General features: G+C 47.8%; 1 protein-coding gene across 3 annotated transcripts in view; it reads right to left on the reverse strand.

The window, feature by feature from the left end:
- VMA21 (vacuolar ATPase assembly factor VMA21) overlaps window positions 1-19,229 on the reverse strand; it is a 36,988-nt gene extending 17,759 nt beyond the window's left edge. The window contains exons 1-2 of one of the 3 annotated variants that reach the window (XR_013623281.1): window positions 18,509-18,863; window positions 18,193-18,299 (exon numbers count right to left, since the gene is read on the reverse strand). Coding sequence is in view for 2 of the 3 variants with exons in the window: in XM_068114333.2 (XP_067970434.1) it covers window positions 18,193-18,299; window positions 18,509-18,570 (169 nt within the window). In the remaining variant the exon portion in view is untranslated. Of the gene's footprint in view, window positions 1-18,192; window positions 18,300-18,508 lie in introns of all 3 variants that reach the window. The other 2 variants (XM_068114333.2, XM_068114334.2) reach the window with 2 other exon arrangements.
- Between the last annotated feature and the right edge of the window lie 3,546 nt (window positions 19,230-22,775).

A 22,775-nucleotide genomic window follows, 5' to 3' on the forward strand; every position in this document is an offset into this window, starting at 1 on the left:
GGGGCAGAGGTGGAAGAAAAACGAGATATAGGGGGCGGGGCACAAGTCGAGACGAGGAGGAGAGCGAACAAGCACGTGTCCGGGAGGGGAGAGAAAGAATTAATAAAGAATTTTTTGTTTGTTTGTTTTGTTTTTAAAACGTTGGACAAAGGGTAAGATGTTCCTGAGAGGTAGGGGGGAGAAAAGAAAATCAAAGAAACAAGCAAATACTATGAAGGAAAGAACCTATATTCACAAAATACTGACGGGGGGGGGGCGGGAGCCTGCAGAGGCCAGGCCACGCATGAGGTGCGAACAAAAAACGACTAATTACACACAAATTAGCAATAATTACAAAACCAAAACTAAATAGAAACACACAATAACACATACACAATAAAATAACCAGTGGAAATTTGACAAAGACACGAATGGGAAAATACTCAAACTTTGATGTCGTGGAGAGATCAAGTGTAATGTAATCAGTGTAATGTAATGTAATGGCCTAGTAAGTAAGAGATCAGTGTAATGGCCTAGCCTAACGCTAGATGTAACAACATTATGATGTCCCAGACAAAACACCATCTTACTAAATACGTCATCCCGACGCCTAGTGTCTGTCATTCAACCTATTACCTACAGACATCAGATAGTCACATAGAGTCAGATATATGGATCATGGTGTTCATTTGCTGTCTTGCTTTGGGACTTGGTTTTTTGGGTTCACAGTAACTTTTGGGTATTCTGGGTCTTTGGGGTCTTTTGGGTCCTCGGAGATTTTTGGGTCATGAGGGTCTTTTTGGTCCTCAGGAACTTTTGGGTCTTATGGGTATTTTTGGTCCTCAGGGGCTTTTGGGTCATCAATAACTTTATGGTCATCAAGGGTTTTTGGGTCATCTGGGTGTTTCGAGGTCTTTTTTCTTTTTTTTGCATACAAGATCGAGGCTCGTGTAAGAGCTAACATTAATGACAAAAAAAACAAACGGACACATAAGACGAAATAAAGGGAGCGGGAGACAAGATGGGGAGAGAGGGGGAAGCACACAAGTACAACATTTGAGAGCAGGGACATCGGGAGATCTGTGAGAGGGAGAGGGCTTGGGGGGAGGAGGCGTGGGAAGGGGGTTGGGGGTGGGAGAGGTAAAAAACAAAACAAAAAAAAACACATGGACACAGCTAGGACTTCCAGGAAAGAAGTCGGTATTTCAGAAAGTGGATCTGGGGTGAATTAACGGGGGTAGAAAAGATCAAGGTTTTGGATGGGGGAAGATAAGAGATGGTGGTGAACAGCTGTTTTAAAGACCTGGAGGGATGAGTGGGATTGAAGAGAGTGAGGGAGTTTGTTCCAGAAGTGGGAGAAAAGAGGAATGAAAGAGTGAAGGTGAGCAGAGAGTCTTGATTTTGGCAGTTTCACCAGAAGAGGGTTGCAGGCAGATCTTGTGCGACCTGTAGGAGTATTTGGGTAACAGAGCACAGACAGTGCTGGGGAGGCAAGGCCAGAGAGGAGTCGGTAGAAGACAGAAAGACCACCAACCTGCCTGCGGTGAGTGAGTGAAAGGCCCTCAGAGTTAGCTTCATCGCAGGAGATTCCAATGATTCTGAAAGCTTTGGTTTCAACAGCGTGAAGCCGAGATAGGTGTGAGGCAGGAGCACCAGCCCAGAGGGGAGAGCAGTATTCCATTGAGCTGTGGCTGAAAGCCTTGTATGTGGTGAGGAGCTCAGGTGTGCCAAGGAAGGACTTCGCACGACGGAGGATGCCCAGTCGGCGACTGGCTTTGGAGGCCAGATTTGAAATGTGTTTTTCCCAGGAAAGATCATGGCAGATTGTGAGACCCAAGAGCTTGAGTGACAGAACTTCTTGGAGAGGATTGTTGAGAAAGTAGATGGGAGGGTTGTCCAGACGGTTTTTTCGGAGAGACATAGTGAGAGTGTGAGATTTGTCAGGACTGAAAGACATGTTCCACTTGTTTAACCAGTCTGTGATTTTTGGTGTCTTTTTGGTCTTTGGTGACTTTTGGGTCATCTGGGACTTTTGGGTCAGAGTCTTTTGGGTCATCATGGAGTTTTGGGTCATGTGGGTCTTTTGGGTCCTCGGTCTCAAGTGTTAAAGGGTCTTCCAAGGTCTAAGGGCTGGCTCCCAGCAGTCTAAAGGGTTAAAAGGTACATTTGAAAAGTACGCAATTAATTAATAAACGTCAAAAAGTATGACTGACACTGACACTGTCACTCGCACTGACATGACACTCGCACTGACATGACACTCGCACTGACATGACACTCGCACTGACATGACACTCGCACTGACATGACACTCGCACTGACATGACACTCGCACTGACATGACACTCGCACTGACATGACACTCGCACTGACATGACACTCGCACTGACATGACACTCGCACTGACATGACACTCGCACTGACATGACACTCGCACTGACATGACACTCGCACTGACATGACACTCGCACTGACATGACACTCGCACTGACATGACACTCGCACTGACATGACACTCGCACTGACATGACACTCGCACTGACATGACACTCGCACTGGCATGACACTCGCACTGGTATGACACTCGCACTGGTATGACACTCGCACTGGTATGACACTCGCACTGGTATGACACTCGCACTGGTATGACACTCGCACTGGTATGACACTCGCACTGGTATGACACTCGCACTGGTATGACACTCGCACTGGTATGACACTCGCACTGGTATGACACTCGCACTGACACTCGCACTGACACTCGCACTGACACTCACACTGACAATCACAATGACACTCACAATGACACTCACAATGACACTCACAATGACACTCACAATGACACTCACAATGACACTCACAATGACACTCACAATGACACTCACACTCACCATTTATCGTAGATTTATAGTAGATAGGATAGTTTTATTTCTATTATTGACGATGGCACCATTTTATCATTTATCTGGCAGGCTGGTAGGATAGCCTGGAGGTATGCACACTCACCTCTGAGCTGTCTAGACTGGGTTTGATTCAGTGCTGTGCCCAAACCGAGTTCCCGAACTCGAAGAGTTGCGCTTCTGAGCTGAGTAGGAGTCAAGCCGGGTTTGGCTGTCAACTCGGAAAAGAACTCGGATATTTTCCTGCCACATGAAATGAAATAATTTTGGGGTGTGGTAGAAATGTGCGTTGGTATGTTCATCAAATGTGCTTCGAATGATCATGTTGTTTCTCTGTGAGCTTTAAAGCAAAATGCTTAACAACAACCTGGCGCTACCCGATTTAAACAATGCTATCGTGCTACTCGAGCAAATGCCGTCCAGGCCGTCGTTTCCAGTTAAAATCGAGCCTCCTGTGACAACTTCCCCCAAACAAATTTCTTTTTTGTTAGCAGCAGTTACAGAGAGTAGGAAGAGGAAAAGAAAGAAAAAGAGAGAAAAATAAATAAATGCTGAGTCAGAAGGAGGAACTAACCACTGTCGTTTTGCACTCTCCAAACAACAATCCCCCCATGGGGCAGCTCACAAACACTTTGCCCTCAAAGCGACAGACACAATAGTGAAACACAACACTCAGTCCCCTCCCAAACCCCCACCCCCACACTCCCACACACTACCATCACAGTCGATGCGAATTTCATCCCTTCATGCACTCATCGTACACGAAGAAAAAAAAAAATACTTTGAAGAAATAGAAGTTTCCTTCCCTTCCCCTCCCCTCATGCTGCGCCTTCCAATCCCCTCCCCTCTCCTCTTCTCTTCTCTTCTCTCGCTGCGCCTTCCCTTCCCCTTCCCCTCTCCTCTCCTCTCCTCTCCTCTCCTCACGCTGTGCCTTCCCTTCCCCCTCTCCTCACGCTGCGCCTTCCCTTCCCCTCTCCTCAAGCTGCGCCTTCCCTTCCCCTCTCCTCTCCTCTCCTCACGCTGCGCCTTCCCTTCCCTTCTCCTCACGCTGCGCCTTCCCTTCCCCTCCCCTCTCCTCTCCTCACGCTGCGCCTTCCCTTCCCCTCTCCTCACGCTGCGCCTTCCCTTCCCCTCTCCTCACGCTGCGCCTTCCCTTCCCCTCTCCTCACGCTGCGCCTTCCCTTCCCCTCTCCTCACGCTGCGCCTTCCCTTCCCCTCTCCTCACGCTGCGCCTTCCCTTCCCCTCTCCTCTGCTCACGCTGCGCCTTCCCTTCCCCTCTCCTCATGCTGCGCCTTCCCCCTTCCCCTCTCCTCACGCTGCGCCTTCCCTTCCCCTCTCCTCTCCTCTCCTCACGCTGCGCCTTCCCTTCCCCTCTCCTCACGCTGTACCTTCCCTTCCCCTCTCCTCACGCTGCACCTTCCCTTCCCCTCTCCTCCAACCAAACATATCTCTGGAACTACCACTGTGAATTTTGGGGAGGGTGGTGGAGGGTTTTTGCATGTTTGTACATCTTATATAATTGAGCTGCAAATTGGAAGGAACTAGAATGGCACTCGGTAGAGCGTATACCTCTGCCAGGCTGAACAGTTTATGTTTTGTATCCCACTGATAGGCTGGATCTGGATCCAGACAGGAACCAAAATCGAATTGGCTTGTTCTTGTCACTTATCCAACACATTCACCTTGTATCATCCAAACTTTTTGAAATATTGTGCTATATATTGTTTTTTGGCCCCATCTGCACAATGGTGAATAATTACTTTTTTTAAAATTATCAGATCCAGATTCATATCTTCATCAAAATGGAATCAATTCATCCTCGTCACACAACCAATCTGTCCACCAAATTTCATCCCAATCCATCTATAACTTGAGATATCCTGCTGACAGACAATTTTGAATCCAAGTATGATGGCCATTTTTGCTAACATACGGAGGCATCTCTCTGAATCGCTTGCTCTGCTTGTCGATCGGCCAGGCAAGCGGTTGATATGGAACGGCTGGCTTTGAAAGCCATAGCAAGCAATACAAAGGTGCAATACCATAGCAAGCAATACAGAACATGCCATGGGTCTCATAGCATCGCATGCTCTGGGTTAACTCTGATTGGTTGTTGTTGTTGGTGGTGATGTGGCCCTTCCGTGTACTTACATATATATATATATTTTTATTTTTTTAAATATTATTCAAGAAATATTACTAGCCTGGTGCTGGCTTAGCGGTTCGGGTGCCGGCTTGGGATCCTAAGATCCAGGGTTCGAATCCCAGTGGATCGCTGAATTAACGCCAGGGGGGTTGACTCAGCCTGTCATCCTTCCGAGGTCGGCAAATTGAGTACCAGTTCACTGGTAATTCCCTGTGTGTCGCAAGAGGCAACCAACAGGGTCGGCGGCAGGAAGGGCACCCGGCCGTAAAACATTGCTTCAAAAATGGGACCACGGTACCCCAAAAAGTCCAACCCCTGCTCTGCGGGGAAAAATGGCCTCTAAAGGTGGTTCTATTCAAGAAATATTACTATACATATTTTGTTTGCTCCTTCTGTGTCCTTCCAAAGGGTTCCTGCTTTGGTAGAATAATAAATGTTTCCGTTCGAAATGCTTCATGAAGAAACCATTAGTACTTCTTCTTCTTCAAACTAGGAACGAGGCTTTTAAAACGGGAAACTTTGTAATTAAGCAAACAAATTTTTGTTCCAAGTAAATTGATTTATTAGCTTTTCAACCAAGTAAATCCACTACAAAACAATATTATAACCAAGTAAACCACAGTCAAGTAAATTGCCATGTTCAGAATCAAAACAATAATGCCTTTCCAACGGTACCATTTTTATTTTTCTACAACAGCAGAAACCCTTTAGAATGAAGTGTGACGGAACTCGGCTCCTTATATATACGGAACTTCTTGTATATAGATTATAGGATGGAAGGAATGGAAATTAACTTCGCACTATTGGTACAGCTGTCAGATCATCCCAGTGACTTGGTGTGAATCCCAGCGGGCTGCGTCAAAGGAGCCTCGGCACCAGACTAGTTGGATCACGTGCCTATTGGGCACGATACCGTGCTGGTGGGAACTCCAACCCCTCCCCCAAGCTGGTAGAGATGCCGCACTAATGGGTGCCGTGCATCCAATTACAATTAATGGCTGAGCGGAGCCAGGGAGCGCATGGCACGGTCTTGTTATGAATGCTGATCCAAAGTGTCCTTCAATGGATGTGCCAAATTTCACCAAAGATCACAACCACTCAAACCAAGCATCTATCTATAATTCCAGTAATCTCTGTGTGTGTGTGTATGCGACCGCTGTTTCTCGACAACTACCGGTCCGATATACTTTAAACTTGCCAGGTATATTGCTGGGGACCCGAGGATGTGCCTTTTCAAGGTTTCATATTAATCGGACAATTACTTACCGAGCTATGTCCAAAAAACGATTCAACCAATCAGAGAGCAGCGAGCTATCGCGTGTGCCGAACGTGGCGAACACACTCTGCCTCGGACGGCACATTTGAGAGCGTATTCATTTATTTCACGTTGGCAAACTATGTTGCCGCTATGTTGGCGTTAAACTATGTTTTAAAACTAATTAAAACCATTTCATGTAAATAGAGGGGGGGGGGGGGGGGATTGTCACTGTACTCGCAAGCCGTTCGCCGTTCGCTTTGGCGTTGCGAATGGACCAAAACATTTCATGGACCAAACCATTTCATGTAAAGCGTTCGCCGTTCGCTTTGGCGTTGCGAATGGACCAAAACATTTCATGGACCAAACCATTTCATGTAAATAGAGGGGGGGGGATATAATTTTAGATATATATATAGTACGGGCATGCCCTAGTCTATCTATAATTCCAGTAATCTCTGTGTGTGTGTGTGTGTATGTGTGTCTGTGTGTTTGTCTGTGACCGCTGTTTCTCGACAACCACGGGTCCGATATACTTGAAACTTGCCAGGTATATTGCTGGGGACCCGAGGATGTGCCTTTTCAAGGTTTCATATTAATCGGACAAGTAGTTACCGAGCTATGTCCAAAAAACGATTCAACCAATCAGAGAGCAGCGAGTTATCACGTGTGCCGAACGTGGCGAACAGACTCTGCCTCGGACGGCACATTTGAGAGCGTATTCATTTATTTCACGTTGGCAAACTATGTTGCCGCTATGTTGGCGTTAAACTATGTTTTAAAACTAATTAAAACTAATTTGCGATTCTTTCGCTTTCCTGCGCGTTTGTGCACGCTATGGCGATTTCTTTACCAAACTCCGCAAGCCGTTCGCTTTGGACCAAACCATTTCATGTAAATAGAGGGGGGGGGGATTGTCACCGTACTCGCAAGCCGTTCGCTTTGGACCAAACCATTTCATGTAAATAGAGGGGGGGGGATATAATTTTAGATATAGATATAGTACGGGCATGCCCTAGTATTTAGTAATGAAAGCCACACGGGGCGGCAGTACAAAGGGAAGCAAAATAACAACCAACTAGAACGGCACTCGGTAGAGTGCATACCTCCCTCAGGGTGAACAGTTTTCATTTTGTATCCCACTGATAGACCGGATTTGGATCTGGAACTGAACCAAAATCGAATCGGGTTATTCTGGTCACCTACTCAACTCATCAACCAAGTTCTGTCACAACTTGTCCGCAACGTTTTGAAATATGCTATATATTGTTTTTGGCTCTATCTCTCAATGGTGTAAACTGGTCATGTCCTTGCTGCAGGCAAAAAGGAATCTCCGTGCTTCAGCCCGGCCTGAGAGGAGAAGAGTGGGCATGGCTGGCTGAGTAAGGCGTGGCACAGCTTGGCAGCTTTAGCAGACATCAAGTGGCTCCCCCAGAGATCGGTTCTGGGCATCTCCTGCTTGCTCCTCTCTGCACACGTGCATCTTTATAACATTTTCTCCCAACCACTGCTGTGACATACTTTGCCCCTTCCCTCACAGCCACTATTGGCCCGAAGGCCCCATTTGATGGGGAGGGGACCATTTGCGCTGGAACAATCACCACATCTGAACTCCAACTCAAACCATTTGCAGGAGACATTTTATCAAGATGGCAAAGGATTCACACAGAAAACGCTGCCCACGGGGCAGCTCACAAACACTTTGCCCGCAAAGCGACAAACACCATAGTCAAACACAACACGTAGTCCCCTCCCAAACCCCCACACACTACCATCACAGTCGATGCGAATTTCATCCCTTCATGCACACATCGTACACGAAAAAAAATAAATAAAAACTTTGAAGAAATAGAAGTTTCCTTCCCTTCCCCTCTCCTCTCCTCACGCTGCGCCTTCCAATCCCCTCCCCTCTTCTCTCGCTGCGCCTTCCCTTCCCTTTCCCTCTCCCCTCCCCTCCTCTCCTCTCCTCTCCTCACGCTGCGCCTTCCTTTCCCCTCTCCTCATGCTGCGCCTTCCCTTCCCCTCTCCTCACGCTGCGCCTTCCCTTCCCCTCTCCTCACGCTGCGCCTTCCCTTCCCCTCACCTCACGCTGCGCCTTCCCTTCCCCTCTCCTCTCCTCTCCTCACGCTGCGCCTTCCCTTCCCCTCTCATCTCCTCTCCTCATGCCGCGCCTTCCCTTCCCTTCTAGTCAGGTTCACTATGTCAATAAATTATATTTCGTTCAAAATCATGGTAGATTAGCAAACCTATACATTTTTGGAAAGGTTATAGCATAAGGAAACTAAAAATCAATGTTTACATTTGGAGAGATACCTGTATGGTGGCCATTTTGGATTTTCAAAATGGCCACTGTAAAATACATATTTTGTTCTATTTCTGCCTCTAATTACCCGAAAACTTTTTAAAATATACTAAACCTATATTTTCAGGGACAAGGAATCCAATGAAAGTATCAAATTAGTGCTATGGGGAATGGTAAGACACGAATCAAAGGTTTTGAATTGCAAAATACTGTCTTTATATTCGCGATAAGTTGCATAATCAAATACATGTTATCATTTTGTACAGGCAGTTAATAACATCAAAATGTGTCACAATAATTCATATCACCAAACATACACAGGCAGTCAGCAAAATCATATATACACATGCAGTCAGTTTCACTTCACATCTACACAGGCAGTTAATGACAAAATATACACAGGCAGTCAATGGCATCAAACATACACGATTACAGAATATGCCATTTAGAGTTCGTCATCACTGTCCTGTGTGTCGTATCCGACAATATAGTCCGCATCGTTTTCACAGTCCGTTCCACACAAGCAAAGGTCGGTCAAATTGATTGGCAAATCGAATTGGTCGAATGGTCGATCGAATCGAATCGATCGAATTGGTCGAATGGTCGATCGAAGCGATTGGTCGAATGGAATTGGTCGATTGGTCGAATTGGTCGAATCGAATTGGTCGGAATTGGCAAATGTAAACATTGATTTTCAGATTTTCCATGTAATAACGTTTCCAAAAATGTATAGGTTTGCTAATCTACCATGATTTTGAACGAAAAAAACATAGTGAACCTGACTATTCCCCTCTCCTCACGCTGTGCCTTCTTCCCCTCTCCTCTCCTCACGCCGCGCCTTCCCCTCTCCTCACGCTGCGCATTCCCTTCCCTTCCCCTCTCCTCACCTCTCCTCACGCTGCGCATTCCCTTCCCCTCTCCTCTCCTCACGCTGCGCATTCCCTTCCCTTCCCCTCTCCTGTCCTCACGCCGCGCCTTCCCTTCCCTTCCCTTCCCCTCTCCTCTCCTCTCCTCTCCTCTCCTCTCCTCATGCCACGCCACGCCTTCCCTTCCCTTCCCCTCACGCCGCGCCTTCCCTTCCCCTATTCTCGCGCTGCGCATTCCCTTCCCCTATTCTCGCGCTGCCTTCCTCTACCCTCTTCTCGTGCTGCTTTCCCCTCCCCCATTCTCGTGCTGCTTTCCCTTCTCTTCTGCTTACACTGCCTTACCTTCCCCCTCTCCTCACGCAGCCTTTCCCTTCCCCTTCCCTCCTCCCCTCCCCCTACCCCTTGCATGCCTCGACCCCAACCACCCTCCACCGCCCCCCCTCCACCCTCATTCTCCACCACTCCCCCGCCTCTGCTCCCCCACTCTCTTAATATTCCCATCACGAAGTGACTCCGCGTTGCCCGGAAACGCCGAGTACCTTTGCTAGTATCTCAATAAAATTGCAATTTAGAGTTTCCACCCAAACGACGCCACTTTTTCTCCATCCTAAGGTAGGTGGGAGATTTCATAAATTTCTCAATACAATTATGATTTGAGTTTCCATCCATACGAAGTTGCTTGCTCTCCACATGGAAACACAGTCAACAGGTTCGGCATTAGCGGTTTTGTCATTTACCGCAAGTGGAAACATCAACTGGTTCCGTAACATCCCAATACAATTGAGATTTTGCGTTTCCACTGATACTTCTGTGCAGCTTTTGGGGTCGCTGCATGTGTGATAAAGTGGGTGGGAGTTTTCATAAAATTTCTCAAAAAAATGTTTTTGAGACCTCGGCCTCTCACCCGAGCGTAGCACGGATACTTCGCTAGTATCTAATTGATTCTAATATCACAACTACATAACCTCACGCATATTCTAATACATTCACTATTGGAAATAACTAAAGTATTCTATGCAATGTTAGCCCCTACAAGTCATTTCCACAAAACTGTCAACTGTCAGGTAACTAATTCATCACTATCTTTTCCTGCACAGGACATCGTTTTATTGCAATGAGAGCAGTGCTGTGGCCAGCTGTACCTGTCAATGCAGCTTCGGTCGTGCGTTCTGCATGCAATTGATTTACAAATCGATTTTCGGCATGATTCTAGCTCTTCCATGAGCCTCAATCCTGTAAAAGGGATAAATTATTTAATTTTTTTTGCAAACTTATCTAAATTCCAAGAAGATCTGATGCCGGGTATATTTTTTTAACCAAAATTACCGAACCGGCTCCTGACCAGCTAGAAATCCTCGTGCTGTTGTTTCGCATGCAGGGAGGCGCATCGATTTGAGTACCATCCCTCGGATGGACGTTAAACTGGGCGTACCATTTGACATTAGTCGGTGGATGTTAAAGATCCCAGTATCCTTTGCAAAGACCAGGAACCTGAACTAATTACAAAATTCCTGCCTGGACTGAGGGCAGCAAGTGGTCTTCTTGGAGGTCCTTGGCACCAGGTTACACCGCTTGCTATTTTAGTGTGCTTGTTGTCTGGGTAGCAACGTCCATGCCGTAAACAAATTGGTGAGGTGGTTCGCACGTTTCATCTTAATGGGCCTTCGTCGTGGTCTGAAGGGCAACCGCCAGCATATCTAGCCAATCTCTCCATTTGTTCCCATGCATCACACCTTGTTTTCTTTGCTCCTCTTTGATCATCATTTCTTGTTCACTGTGGTCTCCAATATAGTTGTAGAGGATCTCATTGTGCATTCATACTTACTTTTATCTGGCACACTTCTTGGTTCATTGGCATCCTAAAGTAATGGGACTCTCTGCCATTCCTATTCATTTTGGTCTGGAATAGGAGCGATACTCTTAAGTAATGGGACTCTCTGCCATTCCTATTCATTTTGGCCCAGAATAGGAGCGATACTCTTAAATAATGGGACTCTCTGCCATTCCTATTCATTTTGGCCCGGAATAGGAGTGCTACTCTTAAATAATGGGACTCTCTGCCATTCCTATTCATTTTGGCCCGGAATAGGAGTGCTACTCTTAAATAATGGGACTCTCTGCCATTCCTATTCATTTTGGCCCGGAATAGGAGTGCTACTCTTAAATAATGGGACTCTCTGCCATTCCTATTCATTTTGGCCCAGAATAGGAGCGATACTCTTAAATAATGGGACTCTCTGCCATTCCTATTCATTTTGGCCCGGAATAGGAGTGCTACTCTTAAATAATGGGACTCTCTGCCATTCCTATTCATTTTGGTCTGGAATAGGAGCGATACTCTTAAGTAATGGGACTCTCTGCCATTCCTATTCATTTTGGCCCAGAATAGGAGCGATACTCTTAAATAATGGGACTCTCTGCCATTCCTATTCATTTTGGCCCAGAATAGGAGCGATACTCTTAAATAATGGGACTCTCTGCCATTCCTATTCATTTTGGCCTGGAATAGGAGTGCTACTCTTAAATAATGGGACTCTCTGCCATTCCTATTCATTTTGGCCCAGAATAGGAGCGCTTCGCTTAAGTAATGGGACTCTCTGCCATTCCTATTCATTTTGGCCCAGAATAGGAGTGCTACTCTTAAATAATGGGACTCTCTGCCATTCCTATTCATTTTGGCCCAGAATAGGAGCGATACTCTTAAATAATGGGACTCTCTGCCATTCCTATTCATTTTGGCCCAGAATAGGAGTGCTACTCTTAAATAATGGGACTCTCTGCCATTCCTATTCATTTTGGCCTGGAATAGGAGTGCTACTCTTAAATAATGGGACTCTCTGCCATTCCTATTCATTTTGGCCCAGAATAGGAGTGCTACTCTTAAGTAATGGGACTCTCTGCCATTCCTATTCATTTTGGCCCAGAATAGGAGTGCTACTCTTAAGTAATGGGACTCTCTGCCATTCCTATTCATTTTGGCCCAGAATAGGAGTGCTACTCTTAAGTAATGGGACTCTCTGCCATTCCTATTCATTTTGGCCCAGAATAGGAGTGCTACTCTTAAATAATGGGACTCTCTGCCATTCCTATTCATTTTGGCCCAGAATAGGAGCGATACTCTTAAATAATGGGACTCTCTGCCATTCCTATTCATTTTGGCCTGGAATAGGAGTGCTACTCTTAAATAATGGGACTCTCTGCCATTCCTATTCATTTTGGCCCAGAATAGGAGCGCTTCGCTTAAGTAATGGGACTCTCTGCCATTCCTATTCATTTTGGCCCAGAATAGGAGTGCTTTTTTTTTTTTTTTTTTTTTTTTTTTTTTTGTATACAAGATCGAGGCTCGTGAAAGAGCGAACATTAATCACACAGAAAGACAAACAGACACATAAAACAAATAACATCGGGAGCGGTAGACAAGATGGGGAGAGAGGGGGAAGGACACAAACACAACATTTGAGAGCAGGGACCGAGAGACATGGAGACATCGAGAGATCTGTGGGAGGGAGAGGGCTTTGGGGGGGAGGCATGTGAAGGGGGGGAGGCATGTGAAGGGGGTGAGGCATGTGAAGGGGGGGGGGGGGTGGGAGAGGTATAAACATATGGACACTGCCAGGATTTCCAGGAAGTAAGTTGGAATTTCAAACAAGGTGGATCTGGGGTGAATTAGTGGGGGTAGAAAAGATCAAGGTTATGGATGGGGGAAGATAAGAGATGGTGGTGAACAGCTGTTTTAAAGACCTGGAGGGAGGAGAGGGATTGAAGGGAGTGTGGGAGTTTGTTCCACAGGCGGGAGAAAAGAGGAATGAAAGAGTGAAGGTGAGCAGAGAGCCGAGATTTCGGCAGTTTAACCATCAGAGGGTTGCTGGCAGATCTTGTGCGACCTGTAGGAATATTTGGGGGACAGAGCACAGAGAGAGCTGGGGGAGCAAGGCCGGAGAGGAGTCGGTAGAAGACAGAAAGACCACCTACCTGCCTGCGGTGAGTGAGTGAAAGGCCCTCAGAGATAGCTTCATCGCGGGAGATTCCAATGATTTTGAAAGCTTTGGATTCAACAGCGTGAAGCCGAGCCAGGTGTGAGGCAGGAGCACCAGCCCATAGGGGAGAACAGTATTCCATTGAGCTGCGGATGAAAGCCTTGTAAGTGGTGAGGAGCTCAGGTGTGCCGAGGAAGGACTTCGCACGACGGAGGATGCCCAGTCGGCGACTGGCTTTGGAGGCCAGCTTGGAAATGTGGTTTTCCCAAGAAAGATCATGGCAGATAGTGAGACCCAAAAGCTTGAGTGACAGAACTTCTTGGAGAGGATTGTTGAGAAAGTAGATGGGAGGGTTGTCCAGTCGATCTTTTCGGAGAGACATAGTAAGAGAGTGAGATTTGGCAGGATTGAAAGACATGTTCCACTTGTTTGACCAGTCTGTAATTTTGTCCAGGTCTTCAGAGAGTGAGGAGGCTGCAGACTGCCGATCTGAGGGAAGAGGAATGGAGCGGCAGAGAGTGGAGTCATCAGCAAAGAGATAGAGAGGATTTTCCAGAGAGTCAGAGAGATCATTGATAAAGACCAGAAAAAGCACAGGGCCCAGCACACTTCCTTGGGGAACTCCAGCCTGAACAGGAAGGGGAGATGAGAGAAATCCATTCAGGGCCACACGTTGACTACGACCAGAGAGGAAGTCCGCAAGCCATGCATGGAGATTTCCATGGATACCATAGGAGGAGAGTTTGGTGAGCAGAGCTGGGTGTCAGACCGTATCAAAGGCCCTTGATATGTCAAGGGAGACAGCTCTGATTTCCTGTTTGGCATTGAGGACCTCCATCCATTGTTGAGACAGCAGAAGCAGCATGTCCAGAGTAGAGTGACCTGGTCTGAAACCAAATTGATGATCAGAGATCAAGCCATTGGAGAAGAGGAAAGATTTCATATCCGAAGCAATGATGGATTCCATGACTTTGCTGATAATTGGGAGCAGGCTGATTGGTCTGTAGTTGCAAGGATCTGTTTTTGCACCTTTTTTGTGTAAAGCGGTAATGTTAGCTGATTTCCAGGATGCTGGCAGATGACCTTGAGCAAAAGATAGGGTGAAAAGAACAGAGAGAGGGTGAGATAGAGCGGCAGAGCAGGATTTTAAGACCCGTGGGCTGATGCCGTCTGGTCCAGTTGCAGAATCAGAGTCGAGGTTTCACAAAAACTCCTCCACCTTGTCAGGAGAGAAGGACACAGAGTCCAGGAGCAGTTGGGTTCGACTGGGAAAGGTGGGAACAGAGAGAGATGGGTTTGGGACTAAGGATTTCGAGGCGAACACAGAGTTGAGGCATTCGGCTTTGTCACGTGCGATGTCAACTGTGTGGCCATTTGAGGTAAGGGAGGGGATGGAGGGGGAACAAACACCAGAAACGGATTTGACCAGACGCCACCAGGATTTGGAGGAAGGAGACAGGTTTGAGAGTTCATTCTTGAGTGAGGAGAGATAGTGCTTCCTGGCACTCCTGAGGGTAGACACACACTTGTTCCGAGCTTGGTGGAAGGAACTGAGATTTCCTTCAGTTGGATTAGCCTTCCAAGAGGCAAAGGCAAGTTGTTTCAGGGCAACTGCCTCACCACAAGATTCAGTGTACCATGGACGGGAGGAAGGGTAAGACAATTGAAGGCGAGATGGGATAAATCTGTGCATGAGAGAGATCAGTTTGCTTTGGAAGAATTCCCAGGAAGAATTGATGTCAGAGGCAGTGGAGATGGGAGACCAATCCAGACGATTGATGGCTGCTTGAAGACCGTCCCAGTCGGCCTGAGTGAAATGCCAGACTCGTCGACGCTGAGGAGGCTCTCTGAGAATGGCCAGAGAGATGTCCACTTTGACAAGCACATGATCAGAAGAACCGATTGGAGCAGAAGAAGAGCAGCAGACATTAGCAGGGAAGTTTGTCATAACCAAGTCTAGAAGAGAAGATACTCCATTGGCTGAGATCCGGTTCGGGAAATTGACAGATTGTGTCAATCCCAGTGAGTCACAGAAGTCCTTTGCTGAGGTGCCATGACTAGTGAGAGAGGAACCCACACCCAACCAGGTGGCATGATGACAGTTGAAGTCACCACATATGAGGAAGAGAGAGTTGGGATGAGTGGATAGAAGTTGGTCCATGTTGTCAGACATTGAAATGTAGATGGAGTCATCACTGTTTGGGGGACGGTACAGAACACATATGAACAAAAGGTGGGAGCGGAGAGGAAGCCGTAACCAGAGGTACTCCTGCGGGTGAGGAGGAAAGAGAGCAGTGCAAGGAGAGTGAGGAAGAGAGTTTTTGACAAAGATAGCCACCCCACCACCAGGCCGAGGCTCAGGTCTATCATACCGGAGGAGGGAGTAACCAGGAAGAGATATTAAGGAATCAGAGACATCTTGAAGGAGGAAAGTCTCTGTTAAGCAGATCAAGTCTGGATTGTCAGAAGCAACCTGTATGGAGAGATCAGTCAGGTTTGAGCGAAGGCCCCGGATGTTTGAGGTCCATACCGTTAATGAAGAGAGAGGGGGAGCATCGGGTACAGGACAGGGGAGGGGAGGAGTAGGGTAAGATGAAGGATGAGAGGGAGAGGTAGGGAGAGCAGTTGATAGTGTTTCAGATGTTGCAGAAGAGTTCCAAGAAAGGGAAGGATGAGGAGGATGAAAGGTTTGCTGGTGAAGGGATGCGGCACAGTGAGGGGTTGTTTGAGGGGGGGCAGAGGAAAGTAGAAGGTTTGGGGGGGGTGGAGGTATGAGATAGAAGGGAGACGAAGTGGGGAGGAGGCAGCTTGGAGGAGGAGGGGGGAGGAGAGAGAATTGGAGAGGAATGGTATGGGGGGAGAATTGAATGGGAGGGATTGGGGGGGAGTTTTGAAGGGCAGGAGTGAGGGGGGAGTTTAGGAGGGGAGGGGCAAGGGGGGAGTTTTGGAGGGAAGGGGAAAGGGGGGAGATCAGGAGTGGAGGGGCAAGGGGGGGGATTAGGAGGGGAGGGGCAAAGGGGAAGTTTAGGAGGGGAAGGGCAAGGGGGGAGTTCAGGAGTGGAGGGGCAAGGGGGGAGTTTAAGAGTGGAGGGGCAAGGGGGAAGTTTCGGAGTGTAGGTGCAAGGGGGGGGATTTGGATGGGAGGGGCAAGAGGGGAGTTTAGAAAGTGGATGATTAATGAAATTGATGATTAATGATGATTAATGCTACTCTTAAATAATGGGACTCTCTGCCATTCCTATTCATTTTGGCCCAGAATAGGAGCGATACTCTTAAATAATGGGACTCTCTGCCATTCCTATTCATTTTGGCCCAGAATAGGAGCGATACTCTTAAATAATGGGACTCTCTGCCATTCCTATTCATTTTGGCCCAGAATAGGAGCGATACTCTTAAGTAATGGGACTCTCTGCCATTCCTATTCATTTTGGCCCAGAATAGGAGCGATACTCTTAAATAATGGGACTGTCTGCCATTCCTATTCATTTTGGCCCAGAATAGGAGTGCTACTCTTAAATAATGGGACTGTCTGCCATTCCTATTCATTTTGGCCCAGAATAGGAGTGATACTCTTAAATAATGGGACTGTCTGCCATTCCTATTCATTTTGGCCCGGAATAGGAGCGATACTCTTAAATAATGGGACTCTCTGCCATTCCTATTCATTTTGGCCCAGAATAGGAGCGATACTCTTAAATAATGGGACTGTCTGCCATTCCTATTCATTTTGGCCCAGAATAGGAGTGATACTCTTAAATAATGGGACTGTCTGCCATTCCTATTCATTTTGGCCCGGAATAGGAGCGATACTCTTAAATAATGGGACTCTCTGCCATTCCTATTCATTTTGGCCCAGAATAGGAGTGATACTCTTAAATAATGGGACTGTCTGCCATTCCTATTCATTTTGGCCCGGAATAGGAGCGATACTCTTAAATAATGGGACTCTCTGCCATTCCTATTCATTTTGGCCCAGAATAGGAGTGCTACTCTTAAATAATGGGACTGTCTGCCATTCCTATTCATTTTGGCCCAGAATAGGAGTGATACTCTTAAATAATGGGACTGTCTGCCATTCCTATTCATTTTGGCCCGGAATAGGAGCGATACTCTTAAATAATGGGACTCTCTGCCATTCCTATTCATTTTGGCCCAGAATAGGAGTGATACTCTTAAATAATGGGACTCTCTGCCATTCCTATTCATTTTGGCCCGGAATAGGAGCGATACTCTTAAGTAATGGGACTCTCTGCCATTCCTATTCATTTTGGCCCGGAATAGGAGTGCTACTCTTAAATAATGGGACTGTCTGCCATTCCTATTCATTTTGGCCCGGAATAGGAGCGATACTCTTAAGTAATGGGACTCTCTGCCATTCCTATTCATTTTGGCCCGGAATAGGAGCGATACTCTTAAATAATGGGACTGTCTGCCATTCCTATTCATTTTGGCCCAGAATAGGAGTGCTACTCTTAAATAATGGGACTGTCTGCCATTCCTATTCATTTTGGCCCGGAATAGGAGCGATACTCTTAAGTAATGGGACTCTCTGCCATTCCTATTCATTTTGGCCCGGAATAGGAGTGCTACTCTGACACTAAGTCCACTTTGTGTGGATAAATTAAAGGAATTAATACAGGAGCATGTGCCCCGGCTTTGTAAGTCAGACAAATGATTCACCTGAAAGGTTGGAGAAAATAATCGGCAATAACGAACAAAGCAAAATAAAACATCAGCAATAAAGAGGTAAAACCGGGGCATCTCACCTTCAAACACAAACACCTTGGAAGCGAAATACAGGCCGATAGGCAACGTGACCATGAGGACGGTGAAGAACATGAGGGTCCGGAGTACAGAGGATGCCAAGCCATCCCTGCAATGGAACCATACATAGAATGACTGAATAAAACGGTGTACCCTCATTCATATCCGGTTATACGGTTTGCCCAATGCTTACATTGTAACCATTTGGCATTCAAGGGAGGAAGAAGAGTCTCGCGACTCACAGGTATCAGGTTCAAACAATGAAAGGGAGTAATAACACCTTTCCGTAAACCATTCGATTCTCGAAGCGACACTTACCCGCTTGACTCGGGCTCCACCACGTCCCTCACGCCTAATCCCACACTGTCCCCCTTTAGCATTACGAAGGCAGTACAGTATGAGTGTTAAAATCACAGAATGGCAGCGAAGGGTCACAGCTCACAGTCCATATATCATATATGTGGAACCTTAAATCCAGCCCAACCTGACATTCAATGACAATGTTCCGGCAAACGCCAGAGATTTTGCCTCAAAAATTAATGTTAGTGACATACGCAAGAAAAAAATATAGCGAGAAAAATCAACAAATCAGATTTCATACAGATACAGTAGTAATGTACTGATAATAAACCGCCTATACACCGTCCAACGTGTTTTTCATACCCAAACAGGAAACAGCTACAAAAACAGGAAACAGCTACAAAAACAGGAAACAGCGACAAAAACAGGAAACAGCGACAAAAACAGGAAAAATCAACAAATCAGATGTCATATAGATACAGTAGCAGTGTACTGATAATAGACCGCCTATACACCGTCCAACGTGTTTTTCATACCCAAACAGAAACAGCTACAAAAACATAAAAACCAACAAATCAGATGTCATACAGTAGTGTACTGATAATAGCCCGCCTATACACCGCCCAACATGTTTTTCATACCCAAACAGGAAACAGCGACAAAAACAGGAAAAATCAACAAATCAGATGTCATATAGATACAGTAGTAGTGTACTGATAATAGCCGCCTATACACCGTCCAACGTGTTTTTCATACCCAAACAGGAAACAGCGACAAAAACAGGAAACAGCGCCAAAAACAGGAAAAAGCGACAAAAACATAAAAACCAACAAATCAGATGTCATACAGTAGTGTACTGATAATAGACCGCCTATACACCGTCCAACGTGTTTTCCATACCCAAACAGGAAACAGCGACAAAAACAGGAAACAGCGACAAAAACAGGTAAAATCAACAAATCAGTTGTCATATAGATACAGTAGTAGTGTACTGATAATAGACCGCCTATACACCGTCCACCGTGTTTTCCATACCCAAATAGGAAACAGCGACAAAAACAGGAAACAGCGACAAAAACAGGAAAATCAACAAATCAGATGTCATATAGATACAGTAGTAATGTACTGATAATAGCCCGCCTATACACCGTCCAACGTGTTTTCCATACCCAAACAGGAAACAGCGACAAAAACAGGGCACAGCGACCAAAACAGGAAAAATCAACAAATCAGATGTCATATAGATACAGTAGTAGTGTACTGATAATAGACCGCCTATACACCGTCCAACGTGTTTTCCATACCCAAACAGGAAACAGCGACAAAAACAGGAAAAATCAACAAATCAGATGTCATATAGATACAGTAGTAGTGTACTGATAATAGACCGCCTATACACCGTCCAACGTGTTTTCCATACCCAAACAGGAAACAGCGACAAAAACAGGAAAAATCAACAAATCAGATGTCATATAGATACAGTAGTAGTGTACTGATCGCCTATACACCGTCCAACGTGTTTTCCATACCTTAAACTTCCCAGCCACACCGCATCCATTACACTGCCAAAGGTTTCATAGACACAAGAAAATAGCCCTGGTCGTCTCCCCGGCTCCCTCGCAGGGAGCAGTCTATCTTATCTCGAATTAGAATTGGACATTGTTTTCTCAATTTTTATCTTCACAGGATCGGGTGCCATCCCTCGGGGTGGTGTGATCGGTGTAAGGTTCCCGAAGATCTGGACCATGTTTTTTCCTTTTGTCCACGTTATAATAATGCTCATTGCTAGATCTCATCTTCAGCTTTCTGTCCGCGGAATGGGGATCACGTGGTCAGGTCTGCCGGAAGCCTTTTGCTGACTGGATCTGAAACATCCTGGGTTTTGTAGAACAGTTTTAAAGTATATCAAAGATACGGGGTTAGCAGTGTGAGGCTCTAGTTTTTCTAGTGTATACCTCCTGGTTTGGCTTTGTTTGGATGTTGGGGTGCGTGGCGTATATAGAGCCTCGCGGCTCTGAAAGCGCCATTAAACCTTTAAAAAGGAGAAGAAGAAGAAAATAGCCCTTCTTCTTCTTCTTCTTCTCGCCGAAAAATATTTCCACGTTCTTGTGGCCTTGGTCCAAATATTTCACGAACCGGCTGGGCAAGCCGGACGTTCGATTAAACTTAGGACAGGAATTTGTAGTTTGTTCAGGTTGCAGGCGAACTCACTGGCTAACAGGGGAAGCTCATTTACTGAAGCCATTTGTCCGCCATCCTTGCTCTCCCATGGCATGAGTTCCCACAGGCTGCATCGTAACTTAGGTGAATGGCACTTACCGATGAAATGTGATTCCTCTAATCCTCTTATCCTTTGATGACGACCGTCCCGGTGTTTACAACCATAAACAGCACACTATGGCATTTCATAAATACTATAACAATGTGGCGGACACGAAAGCTCACTGGCGTGAGGGCATCATTCCACGCACCAAGTGGGCGGCGGCCACGCCCGAGGTGTAGGCGTGGCCGCGGGATATACACTGGGCGCGCAGCCCAGAGCGCTCCAGTGCTACAGTTGAGCTCTTATAATAAAGACTTAAACTTACCGCGTTGTCCGCTTCCTTCTTGTTGTACAAGTAAGCGTGCGTAGCACCGCGCTTCATTGGTGACCCTCCGACGTTCTGGTCAGCCGTCGCTGACCACCCGAACCCGCCACAGCAATGGCAACCAACGCGGACCAAATGAAACTCCCCGAGTTCTGGGAGACGCAAGCCGAAGTCTGGTTCCTGCAGGCAGAAGCCCAGTTCCGACTTCGAGGCATCACGGTGGACGAGACCAGGTACTGCCACGTGGTCGCCTCCCTCGGGCCCGGCAGGGCCGCCCGCGTCGTGTCGGTCCTTAGGAACCCACCGGCCGAAGGCAGGCACGAGGCGATCAAGCGTCTCCTCCTCGCTACGTTCGGCCTCACGATGGACGCACGGGCCGACCGCCTCCTGGACCTCCCCGAGCTCGGTGACATGCGACCGTCGGTCCGCATGGACCATATGCTGTCGTTGATGGGCAACGAAACCCCGAACGATCTTTTCCGGGCGTTATTTCGACGCCAGCTGCCAGCACGAGTCCGCCTCGCGTTGGCCGGTTCTGTGACGAAGGAACCCCGAGCTCTCGCTGCCGAGACCGACAGGTTCTTCGCGGCTTTGGACGCGCAGGCGAGTTTTGCGTGGCCGTCGCGCATCCCGAGGCTGACCATGATGCTGATGCACCACACCTCGGGGATCCCGAGGCTGATGCACGCCGCGTGGCCGCCGCCACGCCACGCCCACCACCACCGCGAAAACCACGGCCTCCGCCTTCGCCGCAAACCTGGTGCCATTTCCAAGCCAGGTTTGGCCACAAGGCGAGGAATTGTTGCCCGCCGTGCTCCTTCGGCGAGTCGGGAAACTACAAAGCCGGCGCTCGGTAGCGGCCCTGAGCGTCGGCCATTCCGGCAGCCTTCTTTTTATAACGGACACCTTGTCCAGGCACCGTTTCCTATGTGATACGGGGGCACAGGTGAGCGTTATCCCTGCCTCTACGTCCGACAAGCACACCGCAGGCCAGGGACCCACGTTGCTTGCCGCGAACGGAACACCCATACGCACATTCGGGAAGCGCTGCCTCTCTCTGTGGTTCGGAAGGCAACGCTTCGCGTGGACGTTCGTAACCGCTTGTGTCCCCATGGCACTGCTCGGTGCGGAGTTCCTCTGTGCACACGGGTTGTTGGTCGATGTGAAGAACAGACGTCTCGTCCAGGCTGAAACGTTCAGCTCGCTTGCTTGCGCGCTGAGCAGCTCGTTGAGCGGCTCACTGAGCAGCTCACCGAGCGGCTCGCCAAGCGGCTTGCCGAGCGGTTCGGTCCCAGCGAGGTTAGTTTGTACGCTTCCAGCAGCGGACGACTTCACCCGCCTCCTCGCCAGCTTCCCGGCCCTTACGCGGCCCACCTTCTCGGCGGGGGCCGTCAAGCACGGGGTGGAACACCACATCCCCACCGCCGGGCCACCGGTCTACACCCGGGCACGCCGCCTCGAGCCGACGAAGCTCGCGGTAGCTAAAGCGGAGTTCGCTATGCTGGAGCGGCTCGGCATCGTGCAGCGCTCCGAGAGTGCTTGGGCATCGCCGCTTCACATCGTGCCAAAGCCCGGCGGGGGATGGCGACCGTGCGGGGACTACCGGCGCCTCAACGACGCCACCACCCCCGACCGCTACCCCGTCCCCCACATCCAGGACTTCTCCGCCCGGTTGGCGGGCATGTCCTTCTTTTCGA

The sequence above is a fragment of the Myxine glutinosa genome, chromosome 4 (genome assembly GCF_964187855.1).
Source record: "Myxine glutinosa chromosome 4, kmMyxGlut1.1, whole genome shotgun sequence".
NCBI lineage: Eukaryota > Metazoa > Chordata > Myxini > Myxiniformes > Myxinidae > Myxine > Myxine glutinosa.